The 18,438-nt window shown below is 42.0% G+C and overlaps 1 protein-coding gene across 4 annotated transcripts in view; it reads right to left on the bottom strand.

The window, feature by feature from the left end:
- The window catches only part of samd4a (sterile alpha motif domain containing 4A), a 55,090-nt gene that overhangs the window by 10,129 nt on the left and 26,523 nt on the right, over positions 1–18,438 (bottom strand). Inside the window, exons 3-11 of one of the 4 annotated variants that reach the window (XM_065952630.1) lie at positions 15,102–15,689; positions 9,034–9,315; positions 6,974–7,077; positions 5,808–5,894; positions 4,773–5,025; positions 4,594–4,679; positions 3,926–4,044; positions 3,518–3,716; positions 1,131–1,257 (exon numbers count right to left, since the gene is read on the bottom strand). In XM_065952630.1, coding sequence (XP_065808702.1) covers positions 1,131–1,257; positions 3,518–3,716; positions 3,926–4,044; positions 4,594–4,679; positions 4,773–5,025; positions 5,808–5,894; positions 6,974–7,077; positions 9,034–9,315; positions 15,102–15,689 — 1,845 coding nt within the window. Of the gene's footprint in view, positions 1–1,130; positions 1,258–3,517; positions 3,717–3,925; positions 4,045–4,593; positions 4,680–4,772; positions 5,026–5,807; positions 5,895–6,967; positions 7,078–9,033; positions 9,316–15,101; positions 15,690–18,438 lie in introns of all 4 variants that reach the window. The other 3 variants (XM_020640189.3, XM_065952632.1, XM_065952631.1) reach the window with 3 other exon arrangements.

Here is an 18,438-nt window from a genome sequence, read left to right as displayed (position 1 = left end):
CAAGAACCGCCCTCAAGAGTGACTGCCCCGAGTGCATGACTCTGCACAGTTGTCAAAGTCACAGAGATGGAGGCTTGAGAAAAAGTAAAGAAAGAGAGAAACTCTGTGAGAGAAGGAAGGGGAGGAAAGTGGGCCAGAGAGCCATGTACCAGCTGCACAAAGAGCCTCATTGTGAGACACTGACTCTTTCCTCCCTCCCTGCTTCTCGTCGTCTCTTCCTCTCACATACAGTCTGCACTCTCCCTCCAACTTCCCTCCTGCTTTTTTCAAATCTGTTTTTCCTCTTCATTCTAAAAAGAGGACATTTCTTCTGGTGTGTTTGTGTGTGACGGAGCAGAGGAAGTCCCAGCTTGTCTGATTACGGTCCACTGTTCCTACGGGACAAAGTCCAGTCAGCAGAGGTTACTTCAGGTCATTCTGTCTGGCACTGTTGGATTACATGACCTGAGCCTGTGTGGACACTTTGAGTGGGGGGGCTTTTAGGGGTCAAAAGGTGATTACACAGCCCCTAAGTTTAGAAATTGTACTTACAAATGAGGAAATGCTGAATAAATGTCAGTGTTTCCCACACATAGACGATACCTGGGCGGGCCGCCTAAGTACCGTATATTTCCGACCTGTTTTTATTTAAGATTTCATCTATTCCTAAAATTGCTGCATGCACGAGAGAGCGAGAGGAAGAACGGGTAGAGAGAGAGCGTGCGAGAGAGAGCGTGCAGGCGTGCATGAGGACCTTACGGCTCCATGCAACATAGCAAAACGTCCCTCTCGACTACTGCGGAGAGGACACAGCGAAAACAAGAGAGCAGAATCACATCAGCTTCAGAGAAAAGCAGAGAGAGAAGGTCCACTGTCTGTTCATCCCTCTAGTAAATGCACTGGTTGAAGAGCCCTGCTCATATCAAAACTGAAGCTTCTCATGGCTTCGTTTTAAAAATGTTAATGTTCAGCTGCTTGCTGCTGATTCTGTGCTGAACTCCTTTAGATAACGGAATATCGAGCGGAACTTTTCAAAACACAAGGCATACTCCTTGTGTTGTTTTGTCTGTGTAAGCAAATCATTTAAAGCATCAGCTACATCTGTCACCTCATGCCAGTGTTGTGTGTTTGTGATTTTGTGTGTTTCTTACCTGTCTGTTGAAACATGACCATGGTTTGTGGCGTGGTGTGAACTGGCAGGGAGCGAGTCCTCTGCACGGAGCTGTGGGTCCTGCTGGGCATGCTGTTACTTCCTCCTGGGTTTGCAAACCACAGACCCTGAGGAGGAGAATGATAAAATAACATGAATATGTCACCTCTGTAGGACAAGTGTCACGGTTATGTTCGCAATCATCAGACATTAAAAATAATTTCTCAAATCCCCTCTTCTTTGTCAGTTCAGTCATTTTGCTGTTCATCCAATTTGATAAAAAAATACTCAGTTCATCCCAACACAAGTCATCATTTTTAAAATACAACTTTATACAACAACACATAACATGCCAGATTCTGCTCTAAAAATGACATGACTGTCCTGAATTAACAGACATTGTATTCAAATGACCAATGCAGGAACAAACATGATCAAGTCATCTCCAACGTTTATTTCTTAGATATTAAAACTCAAGCTCATTTGATTTTGACTCAGATCAAATTGAACATAAATTTTGTACTGGAAAGTAAACATAATGTGCTCTATATTTATTATACAAAGCACAATGACATGTCAAATTTTGTAGGGTGCAAAACATAGTTGAATGTATGCTTGTGTGTAGGAGAAGTCCAGAGACCCAAACCTCATGAAGCTTCTGTTAATTATTCTGTATTTGCTTTGATTTCCATCCTTTTTACCCGCACAGAGAAACATGGGCAGTGCTGGTCTTTTTTTTGTTGTTTCTGAGTTTTCCCTTGCACAGTAAAACACAATATAGTTTTCTTTTTATAAACCCTTTAATAGAGAGCATGTTCATACTCTCTGAATAGAAGACCACCAGCTTTAGAGTTCTTTATGACATCTGAATTATCTTGTATGTTTGACTTTTTTATACAGATTGGTGGACACATTTCAAGCTGAAAGATTCTCTTCTGACTTTAGCTCGCCCCTTACGTCATTGTTTTCAAACTTCAAACTGAAAAGTGCAGACTTAACAAAAAAGTTGCGTAACATCAAGATCACAACTTCTTCAACTGTTCCTGTCTGGATGTCTGGCCCACAACAAATGACAGTCTCAGACGCTCGCCACATGAATTCCTCACTGTAACCTGCCTATTATACCCCCCAACATCACCACCGCAAACCCCCTCCCCTCACCTCTCCCACTCCGCCCCCTCCTCGCGGCCCTCCAATGCCACGGGCCAGGGAAAAACAGGAAATGCCTGTGCACTGTTCTCACTGCCTCTGACTGGCTCCCTCACTCTTTCTTTCTCGCACACACGCACACACACTCTCCCTCTCTCTCTCCAACTGCCCCTCCTCCTCCAACACCACAGCTACCTCTCCCAAACTATGACTCACATATTTCCCTCCCTCCCTCCTTCTCCCCCTCTACAAATCCACACTACAGTCCCACACAAGATGGTTCAGGGTGAGGAGGAGGAGGGACAGAGGTATTTCCTACAATTGTAAGGGATGAGAGAGAGAGAGGAGAGAGAGAGTTAGAGAGAGAGAGAGAGAGAGAGAGAGAGAGAGAGAGAGAGAGAGAGAGAGAGAGAGAGAGAGAGAGAGAGAGAGAGATTCCCAATGAACTGGGTCAGTCAGACAAGTTTGCCAGGACGGGCCTGAAACAGCTCCACAGCTCCTCCTGTTTCAGAGCTCGGCACTGACGCAGGGCCTCTGGTATGTGGGGTGACCTGCCTACGAGTTCCATCCACCTCGCTTCATTGGCCAAACACCCACGCTGCTCCTCTTCCTCACCCCACATTTTTTGGTCATGGAATAAAAAAGTCTATTTCAGGCTGAATACGTGCTGAAGAAGGAATTCTGCTGCCCAGGTTATTGTAAACATCCTGGAATGTATTATTTCACATTTCCAAATGTTCCTTTGTACAGTCACGAACACCACTGCTATCCAGTCACCACACACACACACACACACACACACACACACACACACACACACACACACACACACACACACACACACACACACACACACACACACACACACACACACACACACACACACACACACACACACACACACACACACACACACACACACACACACACACACACACACACACACACACTTAGCTCTAGGTTTCCTGTCTTAGTGAACATTTATTCACACGGCTTTGAGGAGAAAAATTGAAATATCGATCCTCATCTGACTTTTTCACCAAACAGATTGAAGATGTAAGAAACATTATATTTAAAAAGATGACTGAGCATTTCAATCAAGCCAATTAACAACAACCGCAAGATGATCTTTTCGTGCCAAAAAAGGAGCCAAAACAAACATCTTCAAACACTGTATTTAAACATTTATCCATGAGCATGTACTCATGGATAGCATAACTTTCTACTGGTCTGACTCACCTGTCTCCCCTGCTTGGGACCAGTTGGTGTGCTGCTGGAGCTGCGAGGTGTCGGTCCAAGCAGCCCCCCACTGCCCAGCAGGCCCAGCCTGGCACCAGGCAAGCTCCTGGAGGGCATCTGGAACTGCCGAAGGCTCCTCCTGGCGGACACGCTGCCGACACAGCCAGAGGTGGGGAGAGAGTTTGACTGGCCAAAGCGGCTGCAGGGAAAAGTTTGAAAAATTAAGATACAGAACCTCAGTTACTGTACAAAATATTGAGCATAAGAGCTAACTTCTTTAATTTACAACCAGTAATCTATAGTGTTTTCTTAAAACATGGATTCCTCTGGTTCTGGTTCTTTTAGTGATACGTTTTATTCACAGAGAATAGACAGAAAACCAAGGCTACAGTATGTGTGTTCCTGTACCTCCTCTGCGGTCGGTACCCTGCTATGTCAAGGAGGGTTTTCCTTGGAATGGACCGGAACAGCCTCTGGACCTGTTGTTTCCATGACAACAGCCTCTTCTTCTGTGTCTCAGTGAAGGACTGACAGGGAGGGGGGAGGGGAGAACAGGCAGAATGAATCGGGGATGAAATGAAGCATGACTGGTGAAGAGCACAGCCGAGGATTTTCAGAAATCTCTCTGTTACAGAAGGGTGAAACTAATACATGATATACTGAACATTAATATTTATAGTACAGCATAATGAAACTGAAGTTTTTCTTGATACAAGAAGTAGAGAGACAAAGAGATGTCTGGATGAAAGCATTCCAACTGTAGCTGCAGAACTCTATTATTCATTGAAAGTATCTCTTGTCTGACATTTAGCTGTTCACTATACTTGGAAATCAACTTCAAGTTAATTGATTCCTTCAACATTTTCTGAGCCGTTCTGACTTTACTATCTAGAATAGCTGAAGAGAGATAGGACAGATGAGGACTACAGCCTCCTCAGTAAAAAAAATAATTTTGCATGAATAATGTCAATAAACAACTGTAAATGCATTTTCAATACTTAACTAGTTTTTGTATTTTGTGTGTCTGATTTGCATTTGACTTCAAAGTTTTTGTGTGTTTCAGAGGGAGTCAGTACCTCATGGATAAGGCATTTGTCAATGAGCTGTAGGTAAGAGCTGATATTCTCCTCATCTGACCTCGACACCAGTAGCTGAGTACAAACTGTGGAGGAGGATAAGACATTAGGTCAAAACAAAAAAACCTCTTTTGGTCAATGACAATAATCCCAACTGAGTGCTGGTACATGCTGCCCACCTTTGCCCATGACACGCGTGAACTGGCCGGGTATATCCCCCTCTGCAATGACACTGGTGCCAGACTCGCTTTCTCCTCCACCACCACTGCTGCTGCTCAGGTGGGAGCCAGGAGCAGCACTCTTTCCTTCTGCGCTCAGCAGGGGGCGCTGCAAAGAGGCCTCCTCTCCACCACTGAAAGCTTTGATAGGCGTCATGATCATCTGGTGGAGCTCCTGCAGCGGGGCTCGCAGATTACTGCCTTCTAACACATCCTGGTTGAGCAGAATGATAGGAGGGAACATGATGGGGAAGGATTGGAGAGTGGTAGAGAGAGGGAGAAGATTATGAAGATTCAAAAGCATTAATGAGGAGGGAGATCAACCTCACCATGTCCACCAGCTCAGAGTGGGGGGAGTTTCTAGCCCTGTCATGTTCTGTGGTTGGAGATCTATTCTACTTGTGGGCACAAGAAATGCCTACTTCTTTTTACCTGCATGCTGCATACTTAGAGAAAAAGACAACGTGAAAGAGCAGAGGACAGAGTAATCCCAAAAGAGTTCCTTCACTGCTCGGATGCATCATGTTAGCTTTCCAACCTCTCTCCTGAGAGCAGCGCTACATGAGTCAGTGTAAACCCAAAATACAGAGCAACAGGTGTCTTGTTTCCCCAGCCCTACAAATGCAGCGGGAATACATTTTAAAATGAAGTGTTGGTGAAAAGGTTAAGTCTGAATTTAGCTGGCCCAAGAAGTCCCTCCTGCGGTGTGCCCTTGAGTGCCATTGTATTGCTTTCAATGCTGAATAGAGGGGCGTGGAGTGGGGGAGGCTGATGAGTTTAAATTCAGAGCCCAAAACTCTCCTTCCTAGATTAGGTGTTCTCTTAGATGCCATCTTAGACACATAACACCATCTGAGAACGGCTCCCCTTATCATTTTCTCTCACAAATGAGAGATGGGGTTCTGCGTAAGGTTACAAGCCTAGTCACTGATTACAAAAAAGTGATAAAAACAAATACCAATTGAAGAGAAGGAGAGGTGCTACACAGTGACTGACCTTTTCCAAGCTGCGGAGTAGATGCTGCCTCTCTTTGAGCTTCATGATGCTGATAACAATCTTGTGTCTTGCTCCTTTGGTGACTTTCTGTTGAAGGGAAGAGTTTTTTCTGTTCTCATTTTTGTCATCAAATCACTTTTCTATTTGGCAAAACATTGTTCTGACAAACTGATGACATACTTTGAGATGATTAAGAGCCGTGAAGTGTACAAGCAGAGGGTGTGAGGATACTTTCAAATGTAGAAGGGAACCTGCTGACTTTATATGAACCATTGCAGAGAGGCCGAAATTCAAAGCAAATGTATTTCATGTAAGGCTAACACAGCTTCTAGCTTGTCTCATTAAGAACCGATACAGATGATCAAGACGTATCCTGATCAAGCCACTAACAGCATAACTAATCCATGGTCACACAGGAGAAACCGTTTGTCCAGTTGTTGGAGCACATCTCAAAGTGTCTGTGCGTTATGTCAGGTCAGACAGAGAAAGAGTAAGCAGCACCTGGAGGAAGTGTTCTGCTTTCCGGTGAACAGTGTTAATTTTAGCTGCATCCTCTGTTTCAGAATAGACTCCTTGTTTGTGTATCACAGCTAACTTGCTCTACTGTGGTCATCTGATCCTGAAGTACAGAAGAGCATACAGATGACAAACATTTCTGAATCTAAGGATTCATGTTAGATCCTGGTACCCTGTGTGTTTCCTCATTTTGACTCGATCAATTTGGTGAGGTTTCACTTTCTCTTTAAGTGGATACAACATTATCATGTGAAGTTTTTTTTTCTGTATTCAATCAAAATTAAGTCTCTTTGGGCTTTTGTCTCTGGTGTGTGTGTGTGTGTGTGTGTGTGTGTGTGTGTGTGTGTGTGTGTGTGTGTGTGTGTCTGTGTGTCGACAACTCGTCATCGGTTATTGAAACGATTAATCGACTAATCGGATAATGTTTTGCGCAATTACTTATTGGCACTTATTTATGACAAGCAAGGTCTGCTTTATTGTATAGGAAGTGAGGAGAGGGACTGGGGGGGAGGGACTCCAGAAAAAAAAAACATGCGCGATGACGTGACCAGCAAAAAACTTTTTTTTTTTGTAAGCGATTTTTGTAGACGTCGCCGAATAGTTGCATCCCTAGTGTGTGTGTGTGAGTGTGTCTGTGTATAAACCTGTGCCTCTAGCTGTTCTTCAGTGAGAGACATCATCTCGTCGTAGGTCATCGTGGAGAAGAGAGCGGCGTACTTGTGGAGACGGAGACTCTTCAGCCATGCAGGAACATCTGTAGGGCAAGCAACACAAACACACAAAAACTAATTCAAAACACTTATTGCCAATTTAAAAAATGATATTGTAATGTTTGAACCTTATATTCTTACATAATCACTGCTGCAGGCAACATATCACCTACATTATTTTATGAAAAGCCCATATTGAAAGTTATATTCCTGAGAAATAATAAATAAATACATAAAACGTTAGTAAACTGTCCTCATCTATAAAATACAAAATTTACAGATGTCGAATTGAATCTTCAGTCCCCATGATCCCAAATAAAAAAAGTTTTTTTTTTTGCATCTATTGGTCCTTCAACATATGATCACATATACTGGTGTAAATTAGTGCAATATACAGGATATTTATAAAACAACCAATCAAATTCTTACTGATCACATGTTTCCTTAGACATTGCTTACTGTAAACTCTTAAGTGCTTACTAATGCTCAGCTCATCTGTTCTATTCATTGAAACTGCTGAGAGTGTTCACTAGTTGCTGAGACTCTGTTTTATTTTTGCCGTTTAGAGGAATCTGATTGCCTTGTTATGTTTTTGCTTACAAGAGCGACAAAAACAAACTCAGAAAACCCCCATTCAGATACATGATTCTTGATATTTCAATACAATATCAACCTATCTTAATCAAGCACCTTCTTCCATTACCTGAAACTTCAATACAAGAAAATGAGAGAGCATTTTTAGATTTAAAATAAAGTAGATGTTTTATTCTTAGGGGCGGTTGATGGCAAATGTTTGAGGAATGTCTCTTTATCATTTTCACACTATAAAAAAATCTAAGACTGGATGAAGACATGAAAGGTTTAACTTGGGTGCAGTAAGCCTCAGAGTAAGGTCACAGGGGTGGGCAGTTCTGGCCTCTGCTTCCCCTGACAAACTGCTCAGACTGGATCAACAACTTGCCAAAGCCTCCAGCTGAATGTCTGTAAGGCATTCACAGCAGACATTCAAGTAAGGGTGCACTCACACTAGGCTCGGTTGCCCCGTACCGATCCCCCCCAGTCCCCAGCTGACCTGCACTCACACTGCTCCAGGCCCATCCGGCCTGAGCATGGTTACCTTCTGTACATACATCATTACCATACATGAAGTGCTGCTTGAGAGCACACGAATGGAGTTTCAGGACTTGATTCTCCAAGTGAGGAAATAGAATATTTGCAGTTTGCATAATCCGGTTGAAATTCATATACACTTTTTCAAACACTTCAAGATCGGATCATCGCATTGCAAGAGAGACTTTAAAACCTTGCACAATGGTCAGTTATCATTTTAATATTTAAGGTGGCTTGATTGATTCACAACATGCACTCATGCGCTGAGTAACATGGAGAAAACCCCCCACCTTAACATTTCTGGTAGCTGTCATTATGGGCCATAGAGGTAATGATAGAGGCACGGTGAATTTCCTCGAGTCTGGTAACAACGGAGAACAACAAAGAGAACATGATGGCAACTTTACTGACTTTGTGGCTTATTTGAGTCATTTTCTTCAGATACGGCCCTCTAACAATTCTGGATTTCTTGATTATGCAAGATGGGGATCGAGTAAACATCATGTCCACGTAACGTTCCCATGCTTGTGCTCGTGCATGAACAACCGTACCGTGCCAAGAAAGTGTACAGTGCTTGAGCACGATACTGAGCACTCACACTGGTCAAACGAACTGGACTTTAGGGGTCAAACGTGCTTGGGCATGGTACAGATTTCCTAGTGTGAGTGCGCCCTCAGATTCTCCCCTGGTCTGTCATGTCCATCCTTCTAAATCCGTAAGAGCATCATGAAACATGTGCAATGTAAAAACCCTTTGGTTCCACTTTAAAACCTTGTTATTATTAAAATCAATAAATAAAAAAAATAACTGTTCCTTATAATCTTAGTAGGACAACAGAAGTTGTAACACTAAGTGTGCGTACAGACCACCCACTGGTCTTTTACACTGACCCCTCATGCCGCTGCCATCTTCATGGAAGGAACTGCGATGCAGACTTGAACATAAACCAGCCTCCTCCAGATGCTCACTGCCTCCACTACCTGAAGAGGCAATGCTGCTCTGGGGAGAGAGAGGTGCGTGGTCTGGGGCTGGGCCTCTAGCGGTCCTGAGGTCCTCCTGAGACAGCCAGACATGGCCCAGAGGCTGGTTGCTAGGGCCGCTCATTGGAGGAGTGAGGGACACAGATCGCTTCAGAGGACTGTGCTGCTGGCTGCCACCTCCACTTGTCAGGACTGCAGGACAAAAAAAAAAAAAAACTGTTAGAGGATGTTTGGAGACTGAAGGGCCTTTCAGATAGGACACGGTGGACGCTTGCACACCGTTGTCAAGCTCATTGTCTATGTGTGAGCTGAGCGCAGCGCAAGTTCTCGCTTGCTGTTCTTAAGCACTGCATTGAAGTTAAAAAAAAATCAACTTGGGGTCAGAGCTCGGTGACGTCACTTCCGAGTGTCCAATAGGAGGGAAGATCAGATCAACAAAGCTATAGGTGAGCTCTAGTTTACCCACCTACCGAGACATCAGAGAGAAATGTCTAGTTTGAAAAGAAATGTCCAACAGTTTGGGCGTACCAGGTGAGTTTAAAACAGCAGCAGAAATGTGTGTTCTAGTTGTGAAGCGGTCGTTATAGAGCTGCAGCTCCTGGACGAGCCTAAACTCTCTCAAGTCCTGTCTTCCCCTGAGGATTTCATGAACACACAGCCTCTCCTTCTGTGCTGCTTCTGTCCTCCTCCTCAGCAGTAGAAAGACCAGAGCTTTCTACTGAAAAGTCGACAAAATACAAACATAATGTGCATCCAAAAGGTAGGTATTTTCCCGACTAATGTTTCTGTAACCTAGCAACATGTGCTGTTGCTGTTTGCTCGTGTGTGCTCCCCTTCTGCTCTGCGCCCTACTCTGTGGCGAGCGCAGCGCACACCGCATCCCATCTGAAAGGCCCTTTAGGGTTAGGGTTATAGAAATTATATATTTTTTAAAATGCTGTATTCTTTCAAATACTCCGTTACATGAAAAAACAACACCTGATTAGCTGATGGTCATGATCAGCTTTCCATGAGCCTATCATGATCATTAGGTGAATGATAACATTCAGTTGGATATTTAGCAATTCGTGAGTGAACTTAAGACAGCTAGGAGAGGTAGGCAGCATCTGCCAGACAGGGAAAACACACACTGACCTGGTATCTTATTTATCTACAACAGTGAATATCCAGACATTGACAAACTACATCTCCCACACAGACAGCCCTTTGTTTTTCTGAGACATAGGGTTACAACAAAATCTTTACTGTACACCAGTCAGTTTATTCAAATAAACACATTATAAAGCCGAGAACAACGGTGAAAAAATGTTTATGCCATATCCCATAATTTAGATATCAACTTCAGGGTTCTTTCATGAACTTTAATGTTTAGATTATTTGTTCTTCATCTGTAAATATGTTTGGACTATCATTGATTCTAGTTTAAAAAGTCTCATCAGCATTTGTACTGTCTAAGGAAACTGTGGAACTTTCACAGTGACCAAACCATAATGATCATGTTCTGACTATCGGCTTTTATCGAATCACTCTGGTCCTTTTCTTTGGTGTCATTGTTCTGTCACACATCTTTAAAAGACAGAAATTCCCAAACAAAATTGTTAAATGGTATCAGCTCTTCCCAACATCCCTGTTTACTGGACAGGTACAGCGGATATTGACCTTGAGTTTAAACAAATAGTGCTTTTTGGAGATATTTTTCCCTGAGGTGCAGAACAAAGCGGTACAAAAATGTGTTTCTGCTGCTATCACTGAACTGAACAAGTTACAGCCATATCTGCATTGATTGATTTATTAATGTCCAAAACCTATTTTTACCCTAGCTGAAGAGAATATTTATTTATTTTCTGTTTTTTATTGATCTTATTGGTTGAGACTTTTATCTCCTACAGTATATGCCCTGATTGGTGGAGCCTTGAGCACTGTTATCTTTTATACAATTGATTGTAAACGTTTTTTTAATCATGTTTTAGTAGGTTTTAAATATTTTACCTTCTCTCTCATGTGTTGTTTCTTGTTACATCTTTTTTGTAATCTGAGTGTCATGATGGATGTTGATCTTGCTGGCTGCAAACAAATCTACCTATGGGTAAAAATAACGTGACCTAAACCTGAAACTGATTTGAAAATTCTCCTTTATGTGCTTTTTGGTTAGAGACTCAAACTTCAGGCTACATGCTAATTGATACCCCATGAATAAGGTAAAACTATCATTGATTTTGAACAAATTATTAATTCCTGAAACATCCATCTCATGATAATTGTTTTTTGTTTTGCTAAACTTTTCTTCTTCCTGACTCCATCTTCTTTTTTCTCCACACTTCTTTAATAATTAAGACATCTGCTCCTTGAGATGTTTGGACATAGAGGGGCAAACCAAGACTGCCATTATAACTGAAATTCAAGGACACTGGACCCAGTAGAAGTATGGAAGCGATTAGTGATCAAAATTCAAATGATAAAGCTAATTTGAAAATTCAAATGCATTAACAGAAATGCTTTTTCATTTTCAGAATATGAGTGTAATATTTGACTCAAAAATAAAATGATGATTAATTTATCTAATTTGAATTGTAGTTTTCAACTTCAAAAATGCACATTCTTTGACTACATTAAAATGAGGAAGAAAATGACATTTGCTTTTTCATTTTCAAAAAATGCCCCGCTAAATTTGTATCATAATTCAAATGAAAAAGCTAATTTTAAAATGAAAATACAGTAAAAGACACACTTTTTAACTTTCAGATTATAGGTGCATTATTTGACCTATATTTAAAATGAATATTCAGTCATCCAGTTTGTATTATACTTTTACTCTCTATGTATGCATATTGTATGACATCATTCAAATGAAAACGAAAAGGTCTTTGGCTTTTTGTTTTCAAACTTGCCGTGCTAAAAAGTGATCAAAATTCAAACCAACTCGAAAACGAAATGGCAAAGTGGACGGCGCAGGAAAGTGACGTCAGACTCCAGCTCCCAGGCAGGTGAACGTAATATTTAAAGTCTGAGGCGAGCAGGCAGAACGCGCAGTACGATGGGTAGCAGGGTGAATCTTTAACACTGGTACAAGCTCGTTGTTGCCCTGATTTTCATTCAATTTTGGCGTTGTAGTTGATTATTCTTTTAATAACTACGAAACAATCTCTGAAAGGGAGCGAGAGCTCATACAGTCGGTCGAGAGGGAGAGTGTGTGCCATTACGCACAGAGGATGAGAGACACTTTGTGTACAGAGCTGGAGAGATTATTTGAAACAGAAAATTCAATCGATAATCTTTTTTAATGTAACGAAGTTAAGCAGAGAAGAGAGTGATCTATGATCTATCAATAAAGCGGTCTTAGGACACGTCTGCGTGAATTTCACGGCGTGCAGATGCTGAGTGACTCTCACGGTCAGAGATAGTGGACATGGTGTCATGCGTGAGACTTGGCAGCTCGGGTTATAAAGCTGCTGCATCATGCTCGCTGAAAGTTTAGTGTCCGCTGAAAAAAACACTCCGATTGCCACCTGCATCACAGTGTGAACTACAGTCTGCCCTAGTGTTAAAGATTCACCCCGCCACCCATCGTACTGCGCGTTCTGTCCGCTCGCCTCATAGACTGTAAATATTACGTTCACCTGCATAGGAGCTGGAGTCTGACGTCACTTTCCTGCGCCGTCCACTTTGCCATTTCGTTTTCGAGTTGGTTTGAATTTTGATCACTTTTTAGCACGGCAAATTTGAAAACGAAAAGCCAAAGACCTTTTCGTTTTCATTTGAATGATGTCATACAATATGCAGACATAGAGAGTAAAAGTATAATGCAAACTGGATGACTGAATATCCATTTTAAATATAGGTCAAATAATGCACCTATAATCTGAAAGTTAAAATGTGTTACTGTTCCTGTATTTTCATTTTAAAATGAGCTTTTTCATTTGAATTATGATACAGATTTAGCGGGGCATTTTTTGAAAATGAAAAAGCAAATGTCATTTTCTTCCTCATTTTAATGTAGTCAAAGAATGTGCATCTTTGAAGTTGAAAACTACAATTCAAATTAGATAAATTAATCATCATTTTGTTTTTGAGTCAAATATTACACTCATATTCTGAAAATGAAAAAGCATTTCTGTTAATGCATTCGAATTTTCAAATTAGCTTTATCATTTGAATTTTGATCACTAATCGCTCCCATAGTAGAAGCAGCTTTACCTTCACAGATTCCTCCTGCTGAAGGAGGTAAACAGAATAAAAAGGTAGGGAGCCAAAGGGCTTTTTGTGTCGCCACTTTGACGGGGTAAGCTGCCACCAATACTCCAGTCTCACTCCTCCTCCTCCTCCTCCTCCTCCTCCTATATGCGGTCCTCTTGCTGTTGGCGCTATGTATAGGACTTCATGGGCCCCGTTTAAAATAGGTGCCCAGCTAACATTACAAGTTCCAGTCCCTAAATATTAGCCATTTTCCCTAAATACAGTCTCCCACAAAGGATGCCTTACAAGGGAAGGGACGGATGGTATGTGTTGCTGCGGCTTGGACTAAGGCTGGGGGGTCAACAGGATGTGGTATCAGTCGCATACAGGTTGATGTGGTTGGACAATTATACTCCTGTTATCATCATCATGAACAGATAAACATAGAGTGCAGGGAGGGGGGTGGAGACTAAGTGACTCTGTGTTCAAAATTAAGTTGGCATTGCATAATCTGCAATCAAATTGTTAACTATAGTCACTGATTCACATTTTGAATGAAAGAAATGCGAAGATTTGATGTTAAAGGCGATAGCGAACTATATTTTATCATCACCCCTGACTGCAAACCAATGAATGTACACAGCTTGGTTGTTGTAAGCAACACTTCTCCTGTGTTTCATTAGTCAAGAAAAGCATCTGTCCAGTGTGTCCCCCAACCTTGTGCCGGTGTCTGGGGTAACTCTAGTTTATCAGTTGTGAAATCCTGCGGTCCTTTGTGTGGGGCTGAAGCTGCTAGGAGTCAAAAATACAAGAGGATCTTTCTTGGAGCAGTGAGCAGGGCTTAAATTTGTCTTTATTTATAAACCTTCAGCTGTTTCTTTCATCTCCCAGAAAAAAACACAGGGCCTTTGCATTCTTGTCTTGAAATATCCTGCTCTGACCATAGTTATGTTCAATTTCAGCAGCCCTGCCCTCTCTGTGTGTTGACTTCCACCTCAAACAGCCTCTGTAGCTGCTGTGTGGGTAGTGCAGAGTGCTGTGGGCCTGACCAGAGAGTGCTTACTGTGCTGAGTCCATTACATTTCTTTCCTGAGTATTTAGAGTGTATTAAGTAAATTTGATTAGTTGGGGTATACTCAGAGTGTCTTTATTGAGTTGACAGATTAAGTGTTTTTGTGCTGTAAAATGCTGTACAGATGTCTTGTGCTTTTTTAATAAATAGAGAAAATGTTTTTTAAACTGATTAGTCATGTATTCTGTTACTCACTGAAGCTTATTTTTAATGACTGTATGATATGATGTTTAAAACACACGTTACAGTACAGAGAGCCAGCCTGTGCAACTGGTATTGGGTGCAGGAGTTCAGGTGACCACCTAAGACAGAGAGACTATCACCAGTCAAGCTGGCAGGATAAGTCATCAGAAGGATTACGAAGGTTATCTCAGAAGGTGTAGTGTTTATAAGTACACAAGTCAGACTGGGCTTAAATGTACTCCTCACCTTATATCTGAATAAAGGAATGTTCAAAGAAACAAGTTCAGTGAAGTAAAAACAACTGTGAAATGACTTGTCCTCTTGAATGGTATTTTTACAAGTTTACTGATGTAAACCTTTTATGGACAACTTAAGTCATCCAGTTAGGCTTATAGCACATAAATCACATTGCAGTGAAGATTTTAGTCTACAGTATGTAAATCAAAGTGTGCTGTCATCCATCATGTCTATCATCCTCTCTGTCCCCATGGCAATTGATGGAATAGATAAAAAACATTTATTCTTTATTCAATGAAAGGCCTTTACTTACTAGTGTTACCACCTCCACCGGTTCCAACTGTGTTGATGGTTGTCGGCACTGAGGATGATGGGTAGAGAAGGAGGTGCCCGTTTTCACAGCCCTGCTGCTGGTGCCAGCCTCCACCCAGTCCTGAATCCCTGGAGCTCTGCCATCCATTGAGACGGTCGTCTGAGCCGTAGCGCTGGTGGTGTAATGAGTAGAGATTGCCTGACGAAGACGTGTTAGTGGAGGATGAAGATCCTGATGAGCTAAGGGTGGATGGAGGAGTGGACTGGTGGTGGTGGTGCTGCCCGGATGGAGGAGGCCTTTCCAGTGAGTCTCCTCGGGCAGCGGCCCTCTCCTCCAGATGGTTGAGCCAGAGTGCCAGGGCGGCTCGGTCTTCCAGGGACGTTGCAGGGTGGATGAGGGCGTAGGACAGGAGCTGGCGAGACTCCTCCAAGTGATGGCCATGTTCGATGGTGTGGGCCAGGATGCGTGGCAGGAGGCGCATGTACTCGCCCTTGGCTTCAACATTGCCAGGTTTAAGCAGCGGGAGATGGGTAAGGACAAGAGAGATGACCCGCTCTTTGGACTCACTCTGCCATTGGCTGATCACCCCTGTAGAAGGAGAAAAGACACCATAGCTTAGCGCAATAAAAACTGTAAACAAATGATTAGGACATCAGTTATGGAGACCCTAAGTCAACTCATACTTCTTGAGATAAATCACATGACTTTTTTAAGCTTCTTCAGGGTACACACAACAATGGCAGTGTTTCCCCTAGGTTTACAGCATTGGTCGGGGGGACACGCTGACACAAACACTTGAAGGAATCTTGGTGTTCATGCGTTACTTTTAATGACAGCTGTCCTTTTCTATCACAAAAGGTATCCTTAAATGACTTCTTTCCCTGATTTCCGACTCTATCCTATCCCTATATAGGCACAAAAAGCCCAAAAATAAATCTAGGGGCCGCCCCCCTAATATAATGGTAGGGGAAACACTGAATGGAAGCGAAACAGCATCAAAGGCTGTAGACTTTAAAAACTGATAATTGAAAAACACTCTTCAGTGTAAATCATTCACAAATATTGTTTTTGTTTCCTTACTTGACATACTCAGAAAATATTCGGCTGTTTTACTGTTCATGACCATCTCAATGGGTTAGACAGATTTAAATTCAAGCAACTTTAGATCATGCTGCTGCACAATATCAAGGCTAAAGCAAAGGACAATGTAATTGATAGACGAACAGATGGATTAGTGGATACATGTACATCCAAAAAAAATGACAGGTATGATGTCAGAGCCACTGCACTGTCATCCTTCTATTTTGCTCTTTCCTCTAAACAATTTTTGCTCTGCTGACACTGGCTGCACACATCTCTATACATAACCTGCAGGTCATGGAGCTCTATTGTTGTCAGAGTCAATAGGACATAAGGAGCCCATTCCTATTCATCTTGGACCAGCGCTATAGATACCAATGGGTCAGGCCAACAGCTTTGGATTTGGACAGCCACACAAATAGAGACAGGACACAGACCAGATTCACTTCCTGCTTGGAAGATGGGTCATACTTAACCCTAAGGATCTTGTCGCTAAATCCGACATGAGGTGAAACTAGAATATAAATCTGCTAGCCCTTCTGTCCAAAGATATCCCAATGTCACTGTCTACTTTGCGTTGATGTACAGCTCTTTCTGCCCTGTCGGGTGGACAGCTGCAGCTCTGAGCGGCCAGATGGAAGACCACAGACCCCTGAAGCCTTTCGAACAAACAAGGTTCACATTCATTTCATCCTGTAAAAGATAACAAAAACCGAGGGATTAAATAAGTCTTACTAGAGCCTACTTACTGCAGGAACTGGCAGTTTTACAGACACAATTACTCGTAAAATCCTGTGACTGGATCAGTAGTGTGTGCATTCTGGCAACCAGTAACTTTTTTGACATACATTTACAATCATACCCCTGAAAAACATGCAGTTTCAGGTTTCATACTGAAATTGGAAAACGTTTCCAACCCATTTAAAGTTCAAGAGCTTTTTATGAAATGTAAGGGGATTTTTGCTTCAGCCTCTGAGGTCATGTGAGTAGATCATCAAATGAAATGGAGCTAGATGAGCCAGGAACTCAATTTAAACAAGCTGTAACTTTTTTGAATCAAATAATAAATCCATGTCAGTTTATGTGAACGGGTGACATGGTGGCCAGAGGCCAGGGGTATCCCAAAGAGAAGCAGACAGTTCAAACTAAGACTGACCTGTGGAATAAAGATAGAGAAGGTGGGGAGGGGGAACTGAGGTAGAAATTAATAAGAGGGAGAAGGAAATCATTAATGAAGGAGGGGGATGAAGGAGGGGCTGAGGTTTGTGAGGGGAGCCAGGGAGTTACTCCACTCTGCTCCAGAGATGATGTAATCCTTCATTCCTATGAATTAGGCAAGGCCAGGTCCATCCAAGGACAGGAATTGTTTCATGATTAAAACTGAATGACTGGAAGAGAGAAAATGTAAATCTGATAATTACACTCTATCAAACTATGTGTCTTGCTCGTTTTGGATAATAATCATAAAATGTACAATGATGAATGTCTGATCTGGAGCCAATATAGTATCCATTAAAAAAGAAAATTCAGAATGTTTTTCCTACAAGATAACATCATTTTCTGTATTGCAATGAAAACTGGCAGTAAGGTTCGATCTGAGCTTACATTTAACAAAGAACACCTCAATGGCCCTCTGCTGTAAGCACATTTAAAAACAGGAAACAAATACATAAAGACTACAATTTAGAACAAAGAAGAATATTTCAATAAATTCTATCATATTCTAGCCAAGAGCTAGAGCTGTCTTCACTCAATAAATGCTTTTAAAATCAGAATGGGATGGTCTATATAAAAGGCAACTCAACACCTATCAGTGAGGAAGTTACTTCAGGCTTATTGACCCTTCCATTCAAAGTTAAAAGTCAAAAGAGTCTCACTTTTGGAGTAGTTCCCCCTTCACATTGAACAAACATGCAGCATCTCTCCCTGACCAAAACAGGGCCAGGGTAGATACCATTATATTAGGCCCCCCCACCCCCAACGGCTTTTTGTGCCTTTATTGTAGAGAAGTCATTTAAGGATACCTGTCCGATAGAACAGGATAGCTGTCATTAAAAGTAACGCATGAACACCAAGATTCCTTAAAAAAAAAAGCTGTAAACCTAGGGGAAACACTGCACATTACAGGACACTTGATTAAATTTATACTTAACAGGATCAGAGAGTTTTCCCATGCATATCTTATTTTGTAGCATGGTTGCTCCTTCCCTGAGCCTCAAGGGGGAAAGTGCTAACCTAATCCAGCTAGAGTAAAAAT

Source organism: Labrus bergylta, chromosome 3 (assembly GCF_963930695.1).
Source record: "Labrus bergylta chromosome 3, fLabBer1.1, whole genome shotgun sequence".
NCBI classification, from domain to species: Eukaryota; Metazoa; Chordata; class Actinopteri; order Labriformes; family Labridae; genus Labrus; species Labrus bergylta.
The sequence above is the reverse complement of the archived record's forward strand: the minus strand, read 5'-3'. Positions and strand labels throughout refer to the sequence as shown.